Source organism: Chroicocephalus ridibundus, chromosome Z (assembly GCF_963924245.1).
Source record: "Chroicocephalus ridibundus chromosome Z, bChrRid1.1, whole genome shotgun sequence".
NCBI classification, from domain to species: Eukaryota; Metazoa; Chordata; class Aves; order Charadriiformes; family Laridae; genus Chroicocephalus; species Chroicocephalus ridibundus.
In genome coordinates this window covers 69,245,042-69,271,805 of record NC_086316.1, presented here as the reverse complement: position 1 = coordinate 69,271,805, position 26,764 = coordinate 69,245,042, and the positions used below count along the sequence as shown (strand labels likewise).

Below are 26,764 nucleotides of genomic sequence, written 5' to 3'. Positions count from 1 at the left end.
TCGTTGACCAAGCTGGCGTAACTTAACAGAATGACAGTGTCTTACCATATTACACTGTATGTCTGACTACAGTGACACGTTCTGTGTCCTGCCTTGGAAAGGTCTTGCTGTGGTAGAACAGAATTTAGTGAACAGCACCGAAAAGTCGTCTGGAAACATCCCTTCAAAGATAAATTATTTTCTTAGAGACAGAGTCCTATCACGTGATGGATTTTTGTTCTCTTTAAACACTACCTGCTTTTCTTTGTTATTTCCCTTCTGGTCCTTCCTCCAGATGCAAAATCTTATCTACACAGGAATACATACAGAATATTTTTATCCTCACTTTTTTAGCTATTTCCACTTAACAACAAATAAGAAAATAATGATTTGTGTTTGTCCAGTGTTTGAACTCAACAATACATGATTAATACAGACTTGCTTAATGAAAAAACACTAAAACAACTGAGCTCCATAATGAATAATCCATGGGAGCTGTTTACAGACGGCTAAATATGTAAAAAATGAATTTTGTGCATATTCTTTCCATTTTTTTAATCAAAACTGTTCCTACTACATTCACACCCGTTTGGGGTGGGTTTTTTTGGTTGTTTTGGGTTTTGTTTTTTTTTTTCCGCTTTGCACTTTGATGAAAAATGCTTGGTTTTGCAGACCTGACCATTCTTTCCGAGTTGTGCTAGGGCTGTTCCCTGTACGGGATCAGTGCCGGCCGCCTGGCGCTGTACCGACATCCCGAGCCCCCTCCCGCAGCCCTCAGCTTCGGGAGATGGCTCTGCCGGAGACGGCGGCGACAGGGGCGCGGCAGAGACCCCCGGTGGCCGGAGAGGCTCTACAAACGCCTTCCTCCTCTTTCACCGTTCCCGCGGGCTCGCGTCCCCGTCGATGGGGCGGGGGCGGGCAGGCACGGGGGTGGGCTGCTCGGTGTCCCTGCCCGGGGACGGAACACCGCTCCCCGGCGCCCGCCCGCGGTGTCGGGCCGGGGCGCAGCCGCCGCGGGGGCGGAAGGGCGCGGAGGCCAGCGGAAGGCGGCCGGCGGCGGGGAGAGAGAGCCGGGCGGGCGCGGGGGGACGGCTGCCGGGGGAGGACGCGGCGGGACGGCGATCCCCGCCCCGGGACAAAGGGCGAGCGGAGCCCCGCTGTCCCGGCCCGGCTGGGAAGGGAAGCGCCGCTCTTCCCCGCTTCCTCCCCGGTGCCGGCCCGGGAACCGCCCCGCCGCCCAGATCACTTGCCATTTGCATTTCTCCGATGCTGGGGAGGAGGAGGAGGAGGAAGAGGAAGAGGAGGAAGCCTATGCCCAGGGCGGTGAGGGAGAGGAGGAGGCGAGAGCCGGCGGCGGGGCCAGGGCCGCCGAGCCCGCCGCCTCCCGGGCCGCCCGCACGGCTCTTGTGCATCCGCCTCTTCCTTCCCCCCGCGCCGCCTCCGCCGGGGGAGCCGGCGGGGGCCGTACGTGCCGGGCCGGCAGCGAGGGGAGGGTCTGCGGCTCGGCGTCGCTGCAGCAGCGCCGGCCCCGCCGCGCCGCCAGGGACCGGGTGCGGGCGCCGCCGGCTCCGCGTTGCTGCTGCGCGGCGATCGCCGCTGCTGGCGGGAGGGGCAGGGATGTGAGCGGTCGGGTGTCGGCTTGCCCACCCTCCCCCCTTTATTTTTTTTTTTCCCTTCCTCTCTCCTCCAAAAAAAAAAAAAAAAAAAAAAAAAGACCAAACCAGCCAGCCAACCCCAAAAAACCCAGAGGGCGTGGGGGGTGGGAGGGGGGGGTTCCCGTGTCGCCGCCGCCACCCTCCGCTGCTGGATCCGTTGTGAGGAAATTGCCATTCGCCGGCAGCGGCGGCACATCTGGGCGGGCACATCTGGGCATGCAAGATCGGCTCCCGCCGCCTTCCTCCTCCTCCGTCCTCCAGCCGGCCGAGCGGATCCCTCCGGGCCGCCGGGGAGGCTCCCGCCCGCCAGCCCCAGGGTCCATCTTTCGGACTGAATATTAAAAAAACTGGCAGCGCGGGGAGGGGGGGTGGGGTGGAAATAAAGGCTGCTTTTTTTCTTCCCCTGGGATTTATTTCATGGGGATGTGTTCAAGACAAGAGAGGATTCAGAAGGATATTGACGTTGTGATCCAAAAGTGCAAGGCGGAGAAGGACTGCCTGTTTGCAGGTGAGTTTCTCTCCCGGGCGCCAGGTTGACGGCGCGGAGGCTCTGCCGCCGCCGCCCGCCCCGCACCGGGCTGCCGCCGCCGCGGCGGCCGTGCCCTTCGCCGCTGTTCCCGGCAGCGAGGGGCCACCGCCGAGCCGGCGTGTGCCTGCCCTCGGCCCCCTTCTTCCTCCTCCTCCGGAGGGCATGTGAGGGCAGATGGGACCAGGCGCCGGCCGGGAAAGGTGGGGGGGGACGACGACACATCCCGAGTCAGGGATGGTGGCAGCGGCCACACGCAAACCCGGGCGGGTGTGGGCGAATGTGTCCGTGTGCGTGGCCCCCCCCGCTGCCTGGCGCAGCCCCTGTGCTTTTGCTCCTCGGTGCATGCCTTTATCCCCGCTCGGCCGGCGACAAGCGTCCCACCTTTCCGTGCTAGCACCCCCCTCTCCCCCCCGCCTCCCCCCGGGGTTTCGCGGTGCCGGTGCGGTGCCGGCCGCGATGGGCCGTCGCAGGAGCCCGGCTTGTGGCTGCCTGTTGCCGTTTCTGACAATGGAAATCCCTGCCGTTGCCATAGTACCAGGCACTTGTTGCGAGGGGCTGGGGCGGGGGGCGGCTGGGGGATGCTGCATTTCGTCTGATTCACGCCCGACCACCCCCCACCCCCCTTCCACCCACCCCCTTGTCGGCGACTGAATGCTGCTCTGTAAAACCTCGGTTATTTCAGCCAAAATAAAGACAAGTTGTAATAATGCATCTCTTTGTCTTTCAGATTTCAGGTATTCAGACTCCACCTTTACCTTCACCTATATTGGAGGCTCCAAAAGGTACTTTTTTTTTTTTTTTAGCAAAAAATCATTTCCTGGTGGCAGTGAGGTGCAGTGGTTCAATACAGTGGCAGGCTTCTTTTGTTTCCATTCCGTTTGCAAGGAGGATCAGTAAATCATCTGCCTTCGTGCAAACGTAAACCGAGGAGGAGGAAGTGTGGAGGGAGGTGATCAGAAAGGTGATCCTACTTGTCAGAGGCTCATTCCTCTGAGTGCTGCTCTGCACTCTTTCTCTTCTTTTCATTTTTATGGGGATATGCAGAATTTCTGCTTAGGTATAAACTTAGCAGAAGCATAGCAAAGGTGTCAACGTGATATAAAGTTAATTCATGTTAAAAAACTGCGAAAAGTTACGACTTTAATAACCAATAGGGCAAATTTCACATCAGCACCTTATTCTCTTGCATGAGAGCCATATTTAGTCCCATGACAGATGCAAGATTGTGAGCAATTGATCAAATCAGATTCCTGAGACATTAAGTGAAATGTCAGTATAGCTTATAAGGCTAAAAAATGCTGTTATTGAATGGCAGTTTAAATATTATTTCTAAGTGGTTCTGAGCTTTTGGTTATAAACTGGATTGTGCATGTACACATTTTTAATTATATTTCAGCATTTGTTGTGTTTATCTGTTTTCAGAAGGAAATACATGTAAAAGCGTGAATGCACATCCTTTTCATTTCCCTGTCTCTTCATTACCTTTTTACTTAATAAGGTGTTAACAGTATATGTTACGTCATGCTCTTATCTTTTAGCCAAATTTTATTAGACTTGGCAATAAGTCTTGGTTTGACCCCCCCCCCCCCCCCCCGCCCCAGTTCATCTGATATCTTTGGCAATTGTTTTTCTTTCCTGGGGTATGCCAGGTTAAAGTACTGTATTCCTTGCAAGGGAACCTTTCAGTGCAGACAGCACTCCCGCAGCCATCGGTTCTCCCCCGTGCATGCTCCGTGGGCTGGCTGCAGGACCAGGCTTGCAGATGTTCCACAGGCTGAGTGATTGCTTGGAAAAATGCTTTCCCAGTTTGCTACCCTGCCTCTTCCCACTAAAAGAAAAGACAACTTCTGTCCTTTTCCAGTGGAGTGGAATAGTTCACCCAGCAGCTGAGAATCAATGCATTTTTAGGTTGCTTGTAGTATACTCTTTCATTTAGGATTTTACTACAAGAAAACATACACTTCGGTCTTGTTTTAAAAGACAGTTTTGAAAGGCTTGATACAGTAAAAATTATACATCAGAAATATTATTTATCATGTAACTAAAACAATTTAATTTGAAAGTTACTTTGCTCAGCTTTCTAAACCAAATATTGCAGCAAGAGATCGGGAAGTGAAACCTGTCTATTGTTTCCATTTTCCAAGCTGAATAAAGTCAAAAGCCTGAGGGCATAACTGATGGGAAACAAACTGGTTTATAAATATTGAAACAAAACGTTGTCACTTGTACAAGGAGAGACGGAAGACGACCTTACATCCCGCAGCCTTGAATTTTACCTGGGGTCAGCATTTGCTTAGGAAACTTGACTGGAAACTAGTCTCAGGACCTTGAAAATACAAACTGAATTGCGAAACAAACATTATGCTTACAGAAAATGGTGGAAGTGCGTTATTATTTAGAGCATACTCAAATTTCACTTTCCTTTTCACATTTTAAGGACATTTAAAAAGTATCCTCTGAGATACGTGTTCCATGTTCTTTGCTTGTTTGTATTGTGATTTAGAAAGACTTTTTACAATATTCTTAGTGTAGAGTGGTGTACTGAGTGGCCAATTTACGGTAGTAAGCTCTCTTGTGAAGTACATAAAATGAAGACCCTAAGCCTTGACTATTAAGAGCCAAACTTCATTTTCTCACATGGAAGATGAGTTATTGGTTTCTTCTGGGAGAAGGTGCTGCCATACTGCACTGTGCAGCATTCGGGCAAGTCTCCAGTACAGGGTCAACAGCAGTCACTGGTATGCGGTATTGGGTTAGGAGAGCACAAGGCTATCTAAGGATCTTTTTCTTGCATTTGGCTGTGATTATTTTCTTCTTCCTGCCACTGCTGCAGCTGTGAGCTGCTTGAGTGGTGACTCCCATTTTTGACTATTGCACTCAGGACTTGTCCCTGAATTACAAAACCTCTGTTAGCTCATGATCATAGACTTGAGTATCATCCGCAGGCCTTGTCCACCTACTTCAGATATTCATCCTGATTACTTTGTTTTTCCAGCTGACAGGGATGCGGGCTTTTGAGTAATGGGCAAAGGTGCGGATGTTCACTGGGTGGATGTTCAAACCAAGAAACAGATTTAAATGAGTAAGAGTAAAAATGGTGTGTAACGAAGATTACAGCACTGTAGCACTCATTAGTCGTGCTTGGAACTAAGTCTTTTTTATGCTTTATTTCCTTTTGATGTTCCTTTAGGTCAGTGTGTATTATGGCTTTGTTTTAGCCATAGCGGTTAGATACAAGAGTGGAAGCCCTTAAAAGAAGGCAGTAAGCTTTCTGTTTGAGAAGGTGGATTTTTTGTCTTACCCTTGTCAAAAGGCAGGTGACAATACTCGCAAGTTAAACATCACTGAGCGTTGTCCTCTGCATACTGTAATTGCATCTAGTGCCTGTTAAGTCCATTTATCAGTAGTCTTATTTTATAAACTGAGAGCCAGATTCTCAATAAATCAGTTTAAGTCCATGGAAGTCAGTGTACCAATATTATTTCAGTTATGGTGAAGACCTAAGGTTTATTTGTGTTTGTTCTTTAAACTGTTAAGTTTATCTGTGTGAGATTTTTCTTCTTGGGGCCAGCTTCTCTGTCTTTATCTGATTTTCCCCTGTTGCTTGCATTGATTGCACAGCCTCTTCCTACATTAGTGCTATTCAAATATTGAGGTAGTACATAACCACGCTGCAGATCAATCCAAATAGATGGGCCTGATCCAGAGCACATTTATCATCACTTCAGTGGAGTTAACTTGTATTCCCACAGTAAAGTACCGAACCAAACCCCGAGGGCATGACGTAGCTTTTGTTCAAGTACAGAAGTTCCAGGGAAAACAACTGAAAACTATTATTTTTTTCATTCTTCATATAGACCTGTTCCAACATTTGACCTTTAGGTGATATTAAGCTATTATATTGTGTAAATAATCTATATGTAAATGATCACTGGATGGGCATAAATACGCTTCATGGAGATTGTGCATTTGCAGGATTTTTCTTGAAAAGTTAGAAGGGAATAATCTCTGTAAATACAAACATACTGTGTGAATTATCATAAATGATCTCCTATCTATGTAGTTCAGTTAAACTTTTTGGACTGTATTTCACTATACTTCTTTAAAAATAAAAAACACCACAGCGTTCACACTTCCAAACAATTAGAGTTGTTTGACACTGCAGAGGTGCTTCCTAGTTTGGGAAGGCTGTAATCAGCAATTTATTAGCGAAAGTGCATATTTGTGCATAATGTGGGCACTAAATATGGGGCAGATTATTTATCAATTTAATAATTTTTAATTTAATTGTCAGAAAGCACTAAGTAGGGTGATAGATTGCTTATAAAGTGAGGTGTTCATTTGGGCGCTGTGACTGTGCAAGATTTACTCTTCTTTAACTACATCTGGCAGAAAGTCAGAAATGGCTGGATCTTTTATGCTTTTTACTGCAGGATCTAAAAAAGGGTATTAAAGTGTGAACACGTCAAGTTATCTTTTTTTCAAAAAAAAAAAAAAATCTCGTTTCCTTTTTCCTATTTTCTGCCCCTGTATGAAACATTGCTCCTCCAGAAACCGTGCAGACTGAACAGAACTGTTGAACTGTCATCTTTCAAATAAAAATGCATGATGCCCTGAAGTTGTTTTCACTTGGTATGTCATTTGACATGGTTTACATAGAAGCAGTGCTTGGTTGTCCTGGAAAAAAAGATGTTTCCTTTTTTTTTAGTGTTTTTCTCGCCTCTCCCCCCCTCCCTTTTTTTTTTTTTTTTTCTGAGGCTAAACAAGGACATCATATCAGTCCTGAAATAAATACCTCTTCATTCAAATATGTACTTAACTTCCATTGGCAGAAAGGGATGATGACAATAAGGCTGTGCATGAGAACAGATCAGATACTGCAGCATATTGTAAAGAAACTAGATAAGACCTGTAAGAATGGAACACATTAATTTTGTCAGCAAAATTCCCATCTCATATTTGCATAGAGGACTCCTGTGTTCTGCTTTCCATACTTTAGCACAATGATTATAACAATGGCAGTTCTGAAGAAGCAAGAAAAGTTGAATTTTGGTCTGAAGTAATTGGTGTTTTTTGCTTAAAATAATGACAAATTGTTAATTTAGGCTGTTTTGATTTTGAATATTTGGCTTTTTGTTTTCTATTCAAGAGGTTACCACATAGTGCTTAATATTGTAGTATCAGAAATTTTCATGTAAACTGATGAATTAATTCCCACCTCACTGTAGCAGTGAAATATTTCACAGCTGGGGAGCTATGCCTCTGAAAGAGTAACTAAATTGCTTGTGGCTTTCTATAGCTAGAGATGAAAACCACTATCGGCAGTCATAGCACATTGTGTCCACCAGGTGTTTGAACCACTTGATGATAAATAGATACAGATAACCTTTTTTTTCCCCTGTTAGTGGTATGCCCTGTTGCTGCTTACATGAATTAAATAAAACTGCCTACATGAGAGATTCAATTTGGTGAATAATTTGGAAATTCTGATGTCACTCTCATAACGCTGAAAGTCTTCAGTACAAAAAAAGCGGTGAAGAAAAATGGTTTGGGGGTAACTGATGAGTGTTTTTATCTTAAAATTTATGTTCAGTTTATATATACTGTAGCAAAAGAGGAAGGAGAGAACTGAAAAACATTTGTTAAACCGAAACATAAAATTGTGTCCATCAGAAAATACCGAAGTGGAATAGTTTTCTGAGCATTTTCATTTTTTTCTTTCCTTTCCAAAATGATGTAATTTAAGACCAGCCTTTTTTGGATAGGTTAGTTTTAACCTAGCTGCTCTGTCGTGTTCATTGCCTGGCAGTGTTCATTGCCTGGCTATGCAAGGTTTGGGAAGAGAAGGTTGGACTGTTCCTTTTGGAAGCAGCGGTGGCTTACATAAGATGAAAAGTATCCATGAAAGTATGACTTAAGAAGATGATTTTTTTGGAATCCATTGCTCTGAATGGTTTTAGTTTAGCTGGAATCGGATTTATACAGGGCTTAGGAAGGGCTGGCACAAGCACAGTTCATCTTCTGTTGCTGATGGCTGTGCTTAACTTTGTGCTCAGGTTATTAAATATGTAATTACATTCCTAAAATATACCTCTACTACAGTAAGAGAAGGGTGAAAACTAGGTACACAGCTTGTACTTAGCCATCTGTTTATTGCTATTTCAAAATACCTTGATAGTACATCGTCTTTCAATTTTAACTTTCTTATCAAATACGGCTTAACATTTTTCCTGTGACCGCACCATTTCCTGTGACAGAAATCTGTGATATGAGACAGGAATCTAGTTTAGATATAACATGGCAAGCATTATGATTTCCATTTCTTCATTAAAGATTCTGTAGATTAAATAAGGTTGAATACAGCCTTGGGTACTTTTAAAAACAGTTTTGTGTCAGGTATTAATTAAGTTTCAGTTTTAAAATCAAAAAGCATTTTCTGTTCTGTGAATTCCTGCTACCATACCTATTCTGACTTTATACTACCTTCTAGTATTGGCAGAGTGCAGTATGTACATGAAACCTACCCATACATTCCTATAGATAGTTTTTTGATAGATACTGCAAGAATTTCAGTAGGTGTGATTTAACAAATGATTCATTCTAAAAAGAGATCTAGTACAACACCATAGTAAAAAAGTCAATGTGAAAAAATGCAACGTTGAGGGTTTGTGAAAAGCAAAATCAACACCATTCTACTCACGGTCTTTCTGAGCTTGCCTTTTTTTTGATGGTCTTGTGGCTAACAGATTCTTCTCGCCTTGCTGTTAGAAAACCAGCTCTGTCTGAAATTAACCCAGTCCCCATCATTGCATCTTGGAAAAATCACATCCTTCAGGGAGAGCATGGTCTTGTGGAGATGTGTTACTGGTCTGGTGAAGTGAGTGGCTGTCCTCTTTTAGCTGCACCCTGTACTGATACTAAGAACAATACATTCAAATTGTGAACATCTACCTTTCTGTGAGAAAAACTTGTTTTTAGGCGCTTAAATGAATGGCCTGGTTTTCAGATGTGCTGAACTCCCACACCATGTAGTGGTCTCAGTATTACTGTGCCGTTGCTTAGCACTTTTAAAAAGCATCACAATCTTTATGCAGGTGTTTTTGCTGCCATACAAATGTATGCACTGCTGTTTGAATGGTTCACCAGCACAGAGTTGCTTGAGTGCTTGAACGTCTTTACAGAAAACGTTTTCAGTAACTTCTTCTTTCTCTGCTTTCATCACATATTTTAACATATTAAGTACCTAAAAATAGACCTGTAGGCTGTCATTGTTAAAGTGTTAATGTGATAAGACAAATAAATTTGAAAGCAGAGTCCACTCTGACAAAATTAATTTAGATCACTTTTCTCTGTATTGGGACTAATGCCATTTCTGGCTTTTCCTGTTAGTCTCTAATAATTCCCCGTATTTTTCATTGCTCATAAATAAAGAGCTGGAGATACCTGTTGGCATATTTTTTCCATGGATTACTTACTGTCCAGAATATGAATTCTCATTTCAGTCAAGAGTCTAATCACTCAGAGTCAAAATACTTATTTTAAAAAGCTTCAGCACCTAGCTGGAAAGTAAATTTTAAACTGCTGGGATAGTTCACTTTAGTTACAATTAAAACTAAGAAAGGGATGAAATGTGAGTAAATCTAGAAAAACTCCAATGTATAATTCTGCCTTGGCATTAAATAAATCCCACTTAAGAGGACAGCTCTTAAGAATTAATGTCCTCCTTGCTACAGGAGGGTGCAGATTTTTACAGATGTTTCATTGAACTGGCCTCATCTGAGGAAAAGCAGCTCCTTTAAAATTGGTAAGGGTAAAATTGACTCATAAAGATAAGCCTACTATCCTGTACGGCAGTAGCTAGAAAATCTCACTGAAAGAAGAGGGACTAAACAAGGTACAGAAATAACATCTCCTTCCTCTGACAGCCTTCTGCACGCTCACACAAGATTGCATCCAGCCTGTTTCTATGGGAGGAAGGAGCCTTGCCTAAGGACTGGGAACAATTGTTACTTTTATGAGTCAGACTTCTCCTGGGAGGACCCATTATCTCCAGGGAGGTTTATGTCAGACATTGTGTTCCCCTACTGCAAGGGCCAAGCACCATCGTGCGTGCTTTTGGCACGGTGTAATCCTGTGGGACTAAGTCATGGTTCGGCACATGCTCACCTAAGGTAACAAGGCAGAAAACAGTCTTGGGGAAAGGCTGGAGGGTGAACATCTTTCTTCCTGTAGCTTGCTTGAAGGCAGGTACCTGCCCGAGCCCTCTAGAAGGCTTTGGCTTCTCCTGGCTGTTGCAGAAGACCACGGTGTGTCCTGGCAATGAGGACTGAGCTGAATCACTTTCTTCTGAGGGAGACTTCTGCAGTGCTCAGTGGGAGCCTGTCTGGAGCAAAGAATCGAGGGCAAAGAGGAAGCTCAAAGAAACTAACAAACCCTCTGGATGTCTGCTTCCAGCCTCAAGGCATTGATCAGAAAGACAAGGGACAACAGCGTGTCTCTTGTGTAATGAAATGTTCTGTTTGCCGAAAGAGAGTACAAAAAATGGTGATATACCATTTGTAGAGAGAAGTATGTAATTAAAGAATAAGTTCCTTTCAAACTGTGTAGCATTCTACATTTCATCTCATATATTACAGGTTGCCATCTTGTCATCTTGTTGCTTTAAATGAATGTTCCATTTTATGTTTATAGATAAGAATTTTTCATATTTTAAGAGCCAAGCTAGAAGGCAGGATAACTTTGCACCATTCAGCTGTCATGCTTCTACTCAATAAGGTGTTTGTGACAGACAGCATTTGCTCTCAAGTGAAAAAAAACAGCCTATGGGTTAGACGTGGTATTCCAGGTCATTAGCTTTTCTGCAAATGGTAGAATATTTTATTTTATTTTATTTTTGTGGCGTTGCTCATTCTTGCTTGTTCTTTTTCCTTAATGTTGAAAACTTGGTCTTTGATGGGGAGTTCTCACCCCGTAATAATCATACATACAGCAAAATATGAAAATAATTAGGATGCTTTTCTGTCAGATTAGTACCTGAGGTTGATAAAGGTGTTAAAACCAGGAGGCACTTCGTTGTCATAAAAGTACTTGCTGATACTCAGCTGCCTGATCTCAATTACAGCTGTATGAGTCCGAGTAATTCCTCTGATGTGATGGGGCTCGCTTGGGTCCACAGCAATACTGCTCAATTTTTTATTTGACCCTGCTTGCTCTTAGTGAATGGCAATCCAGGTCATTTTTTTCACCTGGAGGGGAGCTACGAAGACCAGAGTTCTGTTTTCTGCCATCTTTCCAGATGTATTCTCATTTTTCAGTACCTTTCTGGATGGTGGGAGAGCTGCAATTTATCCAAGGAAAAAAGCTTGCTGTCATGCATTCTTACCAAGTCGCTGGTGTTGCAGAGGGCGCAGACAGAAGGCCAGTTGTCAAAACCATGCTTTTCTTCCTCTGTCCTTTTAGCCTTAGCATCTGAAAACCTGGTTGTCACAGAGTCCTCTTTTAAGAACATAATTTGCTAGGCCACATGAAAACCTCTTTATCTTTCAGCCACTCAGTATTAAATCTTAAGCTGAGTCCCAACATGGTTTCAGAGCTTTTTGTATAGGTATAACCATTGGTCGAAATAGAAACGGTGATTTCTTAATGAGGACTATTATGTGGAAACACCTGAAAGGAATATATTGACTTTGTCCAGAAAGTGAAATCTGGCCATTGCAGTATATATTTGTGCAAAACAGTGGAAATGTTAAAAAACAACAAAAAAAATAGTTTTATTTCAGTTATTTCAGACAAAAAAATGTAACCTGCAAGTATTAAAAACTTTTGGAAAACATATATTTGGCTAATGTCTTGGTATGGCAGTTATGGACACTGTAAACAGCCTTCCCTTATAGATAGGGATTTATATAAATTAAGGTAGTCTACTGCTTTAATACAGTTCTATGAATATTACATGAAATCTTTTGTGCATGGTTGTAGCTCTAATGGCGTTACAGCTGAAAACAGCTTATTAATTCTTTTCTTTTAAGTTAGAGAATTGTTTTGCTATAAAGGCTTCTAATCATCCTATAGAACAAGGCTTGTTAGGCTTGGCATAAAATTTCAGTAGTAGGATGTTGTAGGCTTCTATGTTGAAGGAGGACTCATGTTTTGCCAGTGTGTGACAGGAAGAGTGAAACCGGATACGTTTAGGTGGCAATGAGAGGACCATAACCTCTGCAAGAATCTCCTTGGGCATATACTAGTTTTGTTAACTCAGGCCAACAGAAGTTTAAAATTAGTTTAGTATTGGTCTCTAGAGCGTGAAGTAAAGTGTCAGTCAGCCCACCAAAGGTGCAAGCTCTCTTGCCTTTAGCAGACCTATGTGCCCGTAGTTGGTTTTTTTTTCTTTTTTTTTTTTCCCCCCAAATACCTGTATAACACAAGCACAGCATCGCCTCTGGCATAGAGTCCTGCTTCTACATGTTCACTGTGCCAGATTTAGCTTTGCTGGACTTTTTACATCAAACTTCGGTGTTGGTTAAAGCTGTTCTACATTCATTACTGAAGTAAAATTACATGGATTAGCAGCCACCAGTTTAGTTCTTATTAAGGTATTTTGCTCAGTAATCTAAGGACATCTACAATTCCATGTTTTGGCTATTACATTTTTTTTTATTTGCTTTGGTATTCTCATTTAAAATGACAAATTGTGAGAAATTCTAGTGTTTATTTGATTTTAGCTATATAGAATGAATTAAAAGAAATGTATTCTCCCTGTGAACCGTACTATAAGGAGTAGATGAGTTGAAGGAGACTTCAGGCTCTTCTGTAACTGAATTTATATTTTACTGATAAGCTTTTATTTGTTTTATATTGTCCGTCTCGTGGTGAATAATTGCTTACTGTACTGTTTCTGTGTTTAAACATCAATAACTAGATATTAAAAAGCGTATGCCTTTATTTTAAGGCATGAAGAAACACATTCATCCTGTGGTTCAGCTAAAAACTGACCTTTGCCAAGGACAACAAACACACAGAGATACGAAGTGCAAATACCTTTTACATCTAGCACTGTCTGGCTTCAAGGCTGGCATGGATGTGTGGAAGACGCTGGCCTCCCAGTGTGCTAATAAGGATTAGGCATTTGCTGTCTGTGAAGAGACCAGGAGTTGAAGTTACATGAGTTGGGATAAAAATTACAAAAGCTATTGATTTCACTCGTGGAGCACATAAACCAGTCATCATTTAGGGCCAAGAAAAGCATTTACCGTGCTTACAGAGTCCTTCCTCATTTCCCCTATTCACAAGGTGTCACCAGCCAACAGCAGAGTGGGTCAAGTCTCTGGCTGCAAGGCCGTGTGAAAGGTGTCACTTCTTGTCTGGCATGGCAATTTCTAGAGTGTTTCCAGCATATTTCAGTGCATGTAACAGTTGCAGAACTTTTGACAAAAGTGCCCAGCAAATCATCATAAATTGCTAGTATTAATGAGCCTTTCACCATTCCTCTGCTTGCTTGCAGCTTATTCCCATCTGTATTTTGTCCCAGGTTATTTCTCTGTTGTACTTTATGTGATGTAACATTATTACCATATTCTCAGCTAATTTAAATTGACAAATTGCCATGGAATTCAGTAAAGTCGTGCCAACTTATAGCACTGAGGACCTGTCTATAATTATATTCATCTTGTTAAGGAAGTTTAAATAGAGCAAAGCTAAATATAAATGCAGTATGTTATCTTCATTGACTTCTAGTGGAAGAGTTTAATATATGCGTGATTAGTTATATACCAAAGTGAAATTACACATTATTTGTGTTTGAATTTTAGCCTACAAGGTAAGGACAAGTTTCATGGAAGCTGATAAAGTGAGATCTAAATTATATTCTTTGGGAATGGCTTGTATTGAAGGGGAGGGATGACAGCAAAATAAGGCAGAGATGCCTGAAGTGATAGAGACCTGAGAAGTTCTCCTGCATAGCAAACAGGTGCTCTCGGCAGTGTGGCACCCAAGTCTCGGGCTTACACGTGTGGTGCAACCCCATGAGCAAAGGCACTAGCCAAGACACCACGCTGGTCTCTTTTTGCATTTTCAGTGCTAGGGTGAGCTTGACACAGCACTTGCTTGTCTGTGTGCAACGCAGATGTTCCCACAGGATCCCTCTGGCACAAGGAAGGTCTTGTCCCACAGAAAGTACCACCTCTGCACTGCGTCTTGAGAGATCATGGTGACTTTATTCTGCAGAAGTTAAAGAAGGTTTCACACCAACCCTGACCATGCCATTTCCATTTCAGCCACGCTGATGGAGAGCGTAGGCAAATTACAGTTTTCTTTCCATTCCTTCTGGCCTTTTGTTTTCCAGAGGTGCTCTGCATACTGATTGATTCTGGCAAAAACTGCGATCTGTTGTGTTCATATTGTTGAAGACAGATGTGAAATAGTTGTTATTAAACAGCTATACTAATGCAAGTTAACAACATGAAGCAGCTATAGATAACTTATCTCCCAGTTCTCTTCAGATTATATGTATAACCTGAAGTTCTGGTTTCAGTTCTTGGGAAGTTTCACCATACTAACAACGGGTGCTCAGACTGTTAATCAGAGCAATCACACGTTTGTTGCTGTTCGTTATTCTGTTTTTGGTGTCTAATATGTGGGTGGCTAGAAAAAAAATCACTACTGAAATAATTGCAGCTGCAGCCTGAGTTGTTTGCTGATTTAGGTTTAAAAACCTCTTTTACCTGGGATGTTTTTGAGATTTCTGTTGTACCTAAGTAAGACTGAACAGAGGTGTTTAGAAAAAGCATGTATTTCAGATCTTTCACTGTAGATGCTGCACTGGTCTAGGAATGCATTTTAGCTTGAACCAATAGAAGCTGTATGGTCTTATGTGTTACAGGAAATGTTTTAAATAGAACTGCAAAGCAATGAAAAAAAAAAAGGTGTTGCTTTATACGGTTTCCCATTCTTCATTTTACAGGCTACTAGCCTACTTATTCTTTAAAAAAGATTCTTTATGGACCTCTGGGAGTCTCTCTCCAGTAACTATCTTCTAATGCTGTTCCCCCAAATATAGGAGACCTTCTGGTATTTCCATCAGTATCAATGCATGTATCATTAGATGCATTATGCTATTAATTGTTACTCCACACTTCACAGGGTGTTCAGTACTTGCTTTGGGGATCATCACAATGTTCTTTAAGTGTGTTTGTCCAGTAATATGACTGATTGAGGGTGACCTTTTGCCCTCTATGGTACCACTTGAGGGTTTCGTTTGTTGGTTTCTGCTTTGATTTATAATGATGTAAGTGACAGATCATAGAATCACAGAATGGTTTGGGTTGGAAGGGACCTTAAGGACCATCTGGTTCCAACCCCCCTGCCCTGGGCAGGGACACCTCCCACTAGACCAGGCTGCTCAAAGCCCCATCCAGCCTGGCCTTGAACACTTCCAGGGATGGAACATCCACAACCTCTCTGGGCAACCTGTTCCAATGTCTCACCACCCTCACAGGAAGGAATTTCTTCCTGATATCCAATCTAAATCTACCCTCTTTCAGTTTAAGACCATTACCCCTCATCCTATCAATACACTCCCTGATCAAGAGTCCCTCACCATCATTCCTGTAGGCCCCCTTTAGGTACTGGAAGGCCGCTATAAGGTCTCCTTGGAGCCTTCTCTTCTCCAGGCTGAACAACCCCAACTCTCTCAGCCTGTCCTCATAGCAGAGGGGCTCCAGCCCTCTGATCATCTTTGTGGCCCTCCTCTGGACCCACTCCAACAGGTCCGTGTCCTTCTTGTGCTGAGGACTCCAGAGCGGCACACACTACTCCAGGTAGGGTCTTATCAGAGCAGAGTAGAGGGGCAGAATCACCTCCCTCCACCTGCTGGCCACGCTTCTTTTGATGCAGCCCAGGATACAATTGGCTTTCTGGGCTGCAAGAGCATGTTGCCTGCTTATGTTGAGCGTCTTGTCTGCCAGCACCCCCAAGTCCCTCTTCTCAGGGCTGCTCTCAAGCCATTCTCCGCCCAACCTGTATTTGTGCCTGGGATTGCTGTGACCCAAGCGTAGCACGTTGCACTTGGCCTGGTTGAACTTAATGAGGTTGGCACAGGCCCACCTCTCAAGCCTGTCCAGGTCCCTCTGGGTGGCATCCCTTCCCTCCAGCATGTCAACTGTGCCACACAGCTTGGTGTCATTGGCAAACTTGCTGAGGGTGCTCTCAGTTCCACTGCCCACGTCTCCAACAAAGATGTTAAACAGCATTAGGTCCCAGTGAAAAACTCATCCTCTTGCAAACCTGCTGGTGGAGTTTCACGAGGGTGAGCTGGACTCCTGGGTCATTCCTGTGGTTTTTTAAGGGTCAGGCTTGAAAACCGGGTTTGCCTTTGTGCAGATCACCCACCCTGTAGGCACAGGCCCTCAGCACACAGGACCTGTATGGCTAAGGAAATCTGGTGGGGAAGTGTGCCAGTAGGTACAACTGGAGGAATGGGCCATGGGCTGTGCCCTGGACAACCCTGCAAATGGAGGGAGGATGAAATTCTTGTGCACACCCTCCCTGAAGGCTGCTTCTCCACACCTCAGTCAATGTAGCACTGGGATTTACCTCAGTGACCATCTTTGATGGGAGATGTTTGAGAGCGGGAAGAAGAGCTGCTCCCAGCGGTGCAGTGCAGTGCTGCGGCTGTGGGTCAGAGCCTGGCATCCTGCCATGGGACCAACCGTGTCTGAATGACTGCTCTCCTCCCACGTCAGGACAGGTGTGACTCCTGGCAGACTGGCAGGTAGCAGAGCTCCACAGGACCGTTTGGCGGGAGTCAGGTCAGGTAAAATTAATATTTAACTACTTCAATGAAATAATAGGTATGTGTCTGGAGGAAACCCTTCTGTTGCCAGCAGAAAGCTTATCAGGCAGATGGAAGGAATTCTGTGAGTTCAGTATCTGTGAAATTCAGATGAAGAGTTGAAGACGGATCACAGACCTTTCTCATTGCCTCCTGGAGGGCTCGGTGTCCTTCAGCTTAAGCATAAAATATTTTCTCTTGGAGAGGACCTAAGCTGAGAGTGTCTCTTTTCCAGTGCTAATTTCATACAGTAATGTAGCATGCACAAAGCTGCAGCATACGCAGCCGCTCCAGACCATATCTGATGCATGCATGCACGTTGATTTTAGACAAGTGGTGTCAGCTTTCTCTTTAGCACTTTCTCCTTTCTTCTTCCTCAGAGGTTTTGTAGCTCTGAACACATCTGAGCTCTCCATAATGAAAGCTGCATTTTTCTGTGACTCAAATAGGTGTGCGTTTTATACATGTGCATGCAAATCAGTTTTGCCTCTCCGTTTCCTGGTGAGTTGCCACAGTGGCCAGGAGGGTGGCAGGGGTTCTGCACCATTGCCTGGGGGAGCGCTAATGTGTGACCGAACGTGGCGGAGCCTCCTCGCAGGAAGAGGTTCGGCATTTCCTTTTCGGCGCTGCTGCTGTTGCGTGAAGGAGGGCTACAGCAGAGAAATCTGGAGGGAGCAGTATAAAGAAGGAGCATGGGTTGGCGTTCAGCTCTGAGTGACATCAGTGCAAAGTGGACGCCTGGCTGTATGTGGAAAGGCGTCTTTATTAGTGTGTTAAACGGCGAAGACAGAATAAGATGTTATTTGTTGCCATCTAATTTCACCTGCAATTGAAATACTTTAAAAGACAATATGCTCGATGTAAATACCTGTTTTCTCATTATCTGTTTACCTCTGTATTTTCTCTCAGAGTTGTTTATCATTTATTTTTAATGATAATGAATAATTCTGGCAAGAGGTTGAACCCGGGCGTGTTACTCACTATGATAGCGTTACTTCCTCCAGAGATACAATGCCAAGTTTTGTTTCATTTTATTTAGAAGAGCTGAGGATGGCCAATACCACACCTTATTCCAATATTTCTAAACAAAATTTTAGAAGAACTAATTTATGCATCTGACTGACATGCATTCAAAGCTCAGGTAGGTAAAACGGCTGAACTGTTCTGCCCCTAGTATTTTGAAGTTCCTTGTCAGATGCTGCCCATGGCTCTGCAGTGGCAGTACATTGATGGGACATTAGCTGCTCCTGAGTGAGAATCCTTTACGGCTCTCAGGCTTCAGTGATTTCAGTGTCTAATGATTGCAATATGCTTATGATTAACTAGATAAGACACTCTATTGAAAAATCCTTGAATTGTGAGGTGAAGGTTGAGTGGGCTGGGGTGACGTTGGGACTTCCCTGCATAGATTGTTTCTGTTTTGAAGTCAATCGGTCAGAACTGCTGAGGTTTTTATTGCTGTACTTGGTAAGTTTCAGGAGTTTATTGCATAAACATTTTCATTTTGCTGCTGATCAGTTTTTTGACTGAAATGAAATGCATAAAAGGTTTCTACATTGACCCTGTTCCTCCCCACCTCTAGACTATATAAACTGATGAGATGACATAAGCCTAACTAAAGAGAAAGAGCAGTTCAATTTCCTTTACATGGTTATATTTTTCCTTTATCATTCCATTTATTTCAGTTAGAGATTACTGAAGTAATTGAGGCAAATATTTAATGTTTGGCCAAATTTCATTTGAAAAGAATTCCATTTATAGTTCAAATTGCTTTGATGTGTTTTGCTGTTTTAATACCTGTAGCTGCAGTCATCTGCATAAAGCTGAAGCAATGATACTGTTTTTATTTACACTCAAAGAACTTAACCCTGTGTATCTGCCTGGCCATCTATCCAGCTAAAAATCCTCCTTATGTGTGTACATAATGTATATTTATTTACAGAGGCTTCAGGTACTCAGTGATTCCTTTGTTCATATTATTTGTATTAACATTGGCCATCTCACATGGTCGATGTCATGGTCAATAGTATTTTGAGAGAAGAATAACTGGTATGAGGACTATCCATTAATTAAACTTGTGAGGAATTCTTTGTCTGAGATTTCCATCAGGTTCCTCCAACACGTGACATTACCATGTTTATATTCCTCATACAAGCACATATTTGTGTTGATGATGAGAAGTTGGGTCACTGAACTTTCAGCTTTCATTACTCCATAAGCAGCTACTTCACAGTTACACTGGTAAAATGGCAAATGACCCTGCGCAGGTGTGTTGAGGAGCAGCATGGTAAAAACATTCATCTTTTAGAATAAAATCTGAGAGAACTTCACCAGACCTTTTGTTCCAAAATACAACTAAATGTTTTGTGGCAATGGTTCCCTTTTCTTCAGTAGTGTGTGATCCTGCTCTAGTTCCAGGGGGATGCTCAACTGTGAGACTCCACAGCACATCCAGCCCCACAATTAGGCTCCTCTGGCCTGAACACAGACCATAAATGTTTCTAAAAACGCCATCATTGTCCAGGCCCTTTCTCCTTTGTCATTCAGCTGCGGAGGTTTCTGAAATTTGGTCTCACGATCCCTAAATCCTTTTGTACGCCTGTGACTAATTGTGTAAGACTGCTTGGACCCCGGCAGCTTGGATGCAGGGTCCAGCGCAGAAACGTAGGTGCTTAGGGGACACGGCTGGTTAGGAACGGAGATGTCAAAAGACTTCTTAATGAGCATTCAATCTTCTGTCTCCTGGGTCAGCTAATGAGTTCCTTTTGTGAAGTGAAACTCCTCTGATGTCAGTTGACATAGCTTCATGTATTTTTCAATGGAATTTTGCTCTAAATCCATCTTTTAATACAAAGCAGTTGTGAGATTCTTGCCTCACTGTGGTGTTTTCAGTAAAATGACATTTGCAGCTCCAGCGTGCCTTCTGTGTGAGATTCGGGAGCCACTGAATTGTGAAGGGTACATCAAGCCCTTGACATCTAGGATATATTTCATCAGTAAAGAAAAATAACAGCTAATATTTTTTTTCACTGTTAAGGTCTGTGTATTGTGATCCCCAAATAAATATATCTCATTCTTACAACTTAACCTCAAGCTGCTGTGGTGCAACGGGGGTTGTAACCAGTTTCTGATCTCATACGTTCTCCTTCTGAGAACCTCTTCCTTTTAAAAAGGTTAGAGATAATAGAAGAGAAGGTCTAGCTTAGATTATCTTTCACAGATGGGTATGCACTGATGAAAAGATGTAATCCAATCATGAGTTTGTGAACCTGAACACCTGTACTGTATGAATGCATATACTTGCATTCAGATATCTGAAATAATGTTAAGGTGTTACTTAGTGGCACAGGGAAAGGTGACATACCGTTGCATCAGCATAGGCATCTGTGTATCTCACTGATGACAATGCTGTCAGGTCAATTTTGAAGCAATATGATTATGCAAGTCTTGCCCTAATGTAGCTTTGGTGCACGTCTCACAACTCAGTGAAGGCTCTTGTCTCGTTTCATTGTGAAGTCTACAAATGCAAAGGTTTAGTGACATCAGGGTGTCTCCCTGCCTTCGCTGGAGAGCTTTTGGACCTTGCAGGAATAATGCTCTTTTCACTGCCCCATGTCCAGCTTCATGCCTTCCAGCAGCTTCGCAGACTGGAAATTCATAGCTCAGCCTAGATAGACAAAACCAATCCTCAGCTGGGTGTGCTGGAGCTGCCTTGCCCCATCAGAGCCAGCACAGGTGTAGAGAAGAGGGTAACAAGGAGATGGTGGTGGAGAAACAGGGCGGTGGGGAATGGGGAGCTGAAGATGTCTGGATGCTGATAGAAAGGGTAGAGGGAGGGACAAGGAGATACACACATGCTTTGGAAGGGAAAATAGAAAGACAGGTGTGAGAGCTTGAATCAGCGAGAAAACACCGCCAGTGAGGGCATGTGAGGAAAGATCCCGTTGGGAAAAAAAAAAAAAGGAAAAAAAAAACCTCTTGAAAAAAAAAGGAGAGGATTTAAAAATATGTTATATGCTAAAGAAACATACCATTCCACATTGAAATGATTAAAATAGGCTAGGAATGAAGGGGAAGATACATTTTGTGGCTGGATTTACAGGCATAAAATAGACTACAGAAAAATAAAATAGGGTTAAAAATCAGAACAGTGTGTAACTGTGTATGTATTCAGTGCAGCTCTGTAGAATAAGGCAGGTTTTATTAGTATGTGTTATGGACAAAAGTCCATATAGACTGAAACCTTGCCTCTCTCTTGCCAGTCATCAAGTTCTTGATCTAAAGCATGAGGCCTCCAGGTCTTGCAAAGATGTGGTTTTTTCATATGGGTAAAGAACGTAGTCTTTATTAGTCTCATTCTTAGAAATTATAGGCCCATTTTAGATTTTACTCCTTTTAAAAGAGAAAACTCAAGATAGATAATCTGTTGGGGAAGCTGCCCCTAAAACACTGCAGTCTGATAAAATCATAGGACATTTTTAATAGTGCCCATGCTGTGTACCTTGATCAGATTCAAATTTGGCTTTAAATTAATTTGTGTCCCTGTAACGTATGAGTCTCATTGCAAACTGTAATAGCAATCACTGGATCTAACTCCTGGCTGAACTAGCATTTTCATTTCAGGCAAATTAAATCTGTGTTAATTATAGAATAGCTTTTGGATGTATCTGGCCTAGGTTTCTTATTAAAATACTTTACTTTTTGGCTGCAGTCTGAAAACTAAATACTTGCATATTTGCATGCATAAAGATGGAGGAGAGGTTTGTAACATCTGTCTAATTGTCAGTGGAGTTTTAAATATGGATTGCAATCCTGATTCACATAAATTTACTCATATAAAGAGGTTACGGCGGGGGATGCTCAGGTAAGGATTCAGAATGAAATCTGCAGAAGTATGTGGGGACTGTGGTAGGCAGAGTTATAGACGGGAGCTGCAGTGACATATGGGCTGTTGCTGGTCCTCTTACGTGTATTTTAAAAGGAGCTCTCGTGATATTCCTGCATCCCTGGGCTGCATCAAAAGAAGCGTGGCCAGCAGGTGGAGGGAGGTGATTCTGCCCCTCTACTCTGCTCTGATAAGACCCTACCTGGAGTAGTGTGTGCCGCTCTGGAGTCCTCAGCACAAGAAGGACACGGACCTGTTGGAGTGGGTCCAGAGGAGGGCCACAAAGATGATCAGAGGGGTGGAGCACCTCTGCTGTGAGGACAGGCTGAGAGAGTTGGGGTTGTTCAGCCTGGAGAAGAGAAGGCTCCAGGCAGACCTTATAGCAGCCTTCCAGTACCTAAAGGGGCCTACAGGAGAGATGGGGAGGGACTCTTTATTAGGGAGTGTAATGACAGGACGAGGGGTGAGGGTCTTAAACTGAAAGAGGGTAGATTTAGATTAGATATCAGGAAGAAATTCTTTCCTGTGAGGGTGGTGAGGCACTGCAACAGGCTGCCCAGGGAGGCTGTGGATGTCCCATCCCTGGAAGTGTTCAAGGCCAGGCTGGATGGGGCTTTGAGCAGCCTGGTCTAGTGGGAGGTGTCCCTGCCCAGGGCAGGGGGGCTGGAACTAGATGATCTTTAAGGTCCCTTCCAACCCGAACCATTCTGTGATTCTGTATTCCTGAAGTCAATACCTGAGACAAGACTGGACATCACTGAAAAGGTAATATGCTTGATTCTTTTCAAAGTTCCTTTTAAACTGGAGATGTACAGTCTTGTTGAGACCCACCCAAGTTAAAATAGAGAAGAGGGAGAAGAAAAGTGGATCTGGATGCATTTAAATATTTACAGAAACACTCAAATTTGGAGATGTCCGTACTGCTACAAGAAATCTAACTTCACAGCACACACCATCTGGTGCCTGTGGTGGTCAGCCCCGTGGGGCGGCTCAGCCCCCACAGCTGCTGGATCTCCCTTCCCAGTGGGAGCCTCCTGGGGGCAGCTGTCCCGGCTCTGTTCCCTCCAAAACTCAGGTCCACCCCTAGCCTACTTGCTGGTGGGGCAGAAATGGCCCTGAAGCTGTATAAGCACTGCCTACTAAAACATCCCTGTGTTATCAGCACTGTTCTGGTCACGCATCCAAAACACAGCACCATACAAGCCACTATGAAAAAAATTAACTGCATCCCAGACAAAACCAGTACAGTACCATACTTTCATACTGGTAATGCAAGAAATATCTAGCACAAACTGAAATATCTAGCACAAACTGAGAGGACGTATCTCAGTCTGCACTGACACTGGCATTTATGGGAATTTTTCTCCCTACAGGAAGAAGGAAATAAGTTGCTAATTATTTCGCAGCTCAGCAAGTCCCTTTCTCCCCTCACTAATGACATTTAAATTGTGAACAATTTCCTTTGAAATCAAAAAAGTTTGATGGAACTATAACGAAGCAAAAAAACCCCACCTCTTTTAATCTTCTTGTATCCTTTCTTTCCCACATCTCAGACTATAGCTCACTTTGATCTTAAATTGTAACAATTGCTACCTACCTGGATTTGCATAAAATCCATTAAATGTTTTAAAATGTAATTGAAGCATGTTAAACAAATATTTGTTCGTAAGATTGCTTTAATTTATATGCCTTGTGTTTCATATAGGTGTAGACATTAAATCTGCATGAAACAAAAATCTGTGGTGAAGTGAGACACCGGGGCCACTCTTCCGGGTTCAGGGAAGTTAAGTCAGGTCAAGATGTCATTCTGCATTTTATTACTCAGAGGATTTGTTTACCTGACCAAAGGTATTTTCCTCCACTGATTCACTTTAGAATAAACCTTTGAACATTGCTGTTCAACAGTCATGAGGAAAAAAAATGTCTGAGGGAGAATCTGATTTAATTCAGATCTTCCTTTTTAATTTAAGACTTACAGTAGCAATGGGAACTCAGATGTTCAGCGGACCTGAAAGAAAGACGAATGACATTTTTATGCTGTCGTGTATTTAATCCATGAGTGCTGCGACACTTTAAAATTAAAATATATGGTCCCATTAACTGTTTCTCAGTGTATACATTTCGTAAAGAAGAGTGTTTGGTGTGCACCCTCAGAGCAGCACAGGGCTGTGGGTTAGAGCCAGTCATCTGTGTACTCTCTGGAGGCAGCAGTGGGAATGTCAGCCCCCTGGCTCCCGTTCTTGGAAGAGTTTCCTCTTTTCTGGAAGAGGAATAAGATTTATGTAAAAAACTGCTGCCAATGCTGTTTCTTAACAGCATCCCTTCCAGAGTGTTTCATTAAGATCTGCTGCTGCTGAAACTGCACAGCCACTGAGGTCTGTCGGTGGTCACGTTTGCAGGCAGAGCACGAGCTCTGTGTTCTGCCGTGCAGAACTGCTCTGTCTGAACGGTGGGATGTACTGGTGACACTCCCAGTCTACTCTCTGCCGGCTTGCATAGGAAGCCCCGGTGTATAACCAAATATGCTCAGACTATCCTAACGTTCCTCCCGTTTAGCATAAGTGCCCTGATTCTGCTGTGAAAGTGACCTTTGTCTATCTCTGTGTGTGTGTGTATATATAAATATATATATATGTGTGTGTATATAAAAACTCCAATGTCTGTAGATACATAACATCTGTAGATGTTTGGCTTCTTTTTCTAAGGAACCTGAGGCTCTTGTGTACAAGGTAGCTCTTGATACTGAACACTTCTCCCTTTGCAAGAAGCATTTTGACTGCTGTGCCTTCTGCATAGAAGGCATTTTGTGTTACGAATGCTGTTTTGTGTGTGTTAGAAATGCTTTGTCTGACAGGAAAGGGTTGTCACGTATCCTAAAGATGCTCAGCGTATGAATTCAGCTGATCGCCCCTAGGGAAGTGAGATCTTCCCAGGTGATTGTTTTGACCGTGGCTTTCATGTACAGGTCTACCTGGTCACCCATGGTGTTTTTGAAAAGCGCCATTGTCTGACCAGAGTCCAATAGGTCTCCCTAGCCAGATCCTCATCTTTCAGAGAACGAAGGCATTTTTTTGGGCCATACACTTTATAACAATAGCAGCTTTTTAGAAAGAGGTCAGACTTACTAGCTTTGTCTCTTGACTGTTGTGGGTCCTCCTCCAAAATCAAAGTGGTGGTGAGGGCAGTGAGAAAAGGGTAAACCAGGAGAGGGAATTGGGTGGAAGGGCACGACAAGGAAAGCTTCAGGGCTGCTGTTACCTCTGCCCCCTCCTGTACTGTCAGTGGGAGGTGGAGTCTGGGTTGTGTAATTGTAGCTTCCACATTTCTTTGAGTTTTGTAGAGACCACCACTCTTTTTTTTTCTTTTCTTCACACGTTACCCGGGCACAGGCATGGTGTTGTTACCCTTCCAGGCTTGGGACCACGTAGCCTGCAGGTCCCAGTGCTGCTGCTGATGCCTCAGGCTCTGCACTGCTCATTAACATTTGTTTCCAGAGCTTCACCTCCAGGGTGGGTTTAGGCTTTAACTAGCAGCTGTGAAGTGAGAGGTAAAGAAAACAAGTAGAAGGGTAGGTTCAGCATGGGTTTCTTGTCTCACATTTGCGTAATTTAGCCCATATTATACTCAGAAGCTGGTGGGCTTGTGTCTTTGCTGCTGTGAAGCATCCTGTGGCCCTGGGTCAGGGTCTTCTCTGCTGGCTCTCATCTGTGTACACCACCTTCCTGGAGCCCAGGCTGACCGCCAGACTTGGGTCTTGCCTGCCTGCTGCGAGAGCCCTGCTGCCTCTTGGCCCCTCTCAGGCTTGGAGCTTCTGTCCGTGATGGCAGCATCGGAGCCTGGACTCTTTTTTTTTTGTTGCTGTGGAAGTTATTTATTTCCATGCTTAACACTTTTTTTTTTCTGAAAAAAACAGAAAAGACATTTTGTGTTGAGGTAACCGTACTTATTACTTACTAGCTCTTAATTGCTGTGGTGTGTTTTTTTTTCCCTGACAAATTGGTAGTTGTTATTGCTCTTCTTCTAGCGGAAGGAGCACAGTTCAATATGCTGTGAGAGTGAAAAGCAGCTGTTAGACATAAAAATAGAGGCAGTTCATAAAGGCAAACCAGAATTTGTGTGTTTTATATACACAGATTCACCCACGGCACTACAGACAACATTTTCAAGTTTTGCTTGTGCTGTCTCCTCTTTCTGTAAAATTTTTGTCATGCCTCCAGTTGTACATGCATCTTTTCTATATGAAAAAAATCCAGGCTTAAGATGCCCAATGGAGATACTCTTTTTTTTTTTTTTCTAGGTGCTTCTCTCTTGCATGTTGCCTTCTGCTGTCCTGGCTTTCTTTGGGGTTTTTGTGCCTGAGTGGAGACTTGGAACTTGGAGGGGGGGGATGCACCTAGCATTGTGCAGGGTTCATCTCCTCGAGCTGCAGTTGCTGCCACCTGCACGGCAAACCCTGCGCAGAATCACACAGCTCCTGTGTGTGAGGGCTGAAGGGAAGGCCGCCATACTTGTCAGGGAAGATGATACCTCTGGGCAGCAGTTTTGGAGGAGGAAACTATCAGTTTCAAAGGGATTCCTGTGTGGGTAAGAGCTCATTGTGTGTTGCCAGAAATAATGTGATGAGCACAAAATATTTTTTGAAAGGCTACTTCTTCCATATGTGTAGGTGTTCACTCAGTGACTTTACAGTAGAGATTTGGCAGAAAGGTGAGTATGTTTTAAGCACCTATTTCGTAGTATATAGTATTCAACTGTGTTGGCAAAAATCGAAAATACTATTTTTCTTTTTTTCTGGCTCTCAGCTGTCACATTCTTAATCTTCATATGGTCGGAGAACACATGATCAGCGTAGTGAGTTCAGTATGTTGCAGAAAATATTTTGTTCTTAC

General features: G+C 43.4%; 1 protein-coding gene across 4 annotated transcripts in view; it reads left to right on the top strand.

The window, feature by feature from the left end:
• The first annotated feature begins 1,690 nt into the window (after positions 1 to 1,690).
• Positions 1,691 to 26,764, top strand: part of PARP8 (poly(ADP-ribose) polymerase family member 8) — a 124,712-nt gene continuing 99,638 nt past the window's right edge. For all 4 annotated transcript variants that reach the window (XR_010069033.1, XR_010069032.1, XR_010069031.1 and 1 more), the window contains exons 1-2: positions 1,691 to 2,142; positions 2,891 to 2,945. Coding sequence is in view for 1 of the 4 variants with exons in the window: in XM_063319701.1 (XP_063175771.1) it covers positions 2,052 to 2,142; positions 2,891 to 2,945 (146 nt within the window). In the remaining 3 variants the exon portion in view is untranslated. The remainder of the gene's footprint in view (positions 2,143 to 2,890; positions 2,946 to 26,764) is intronic.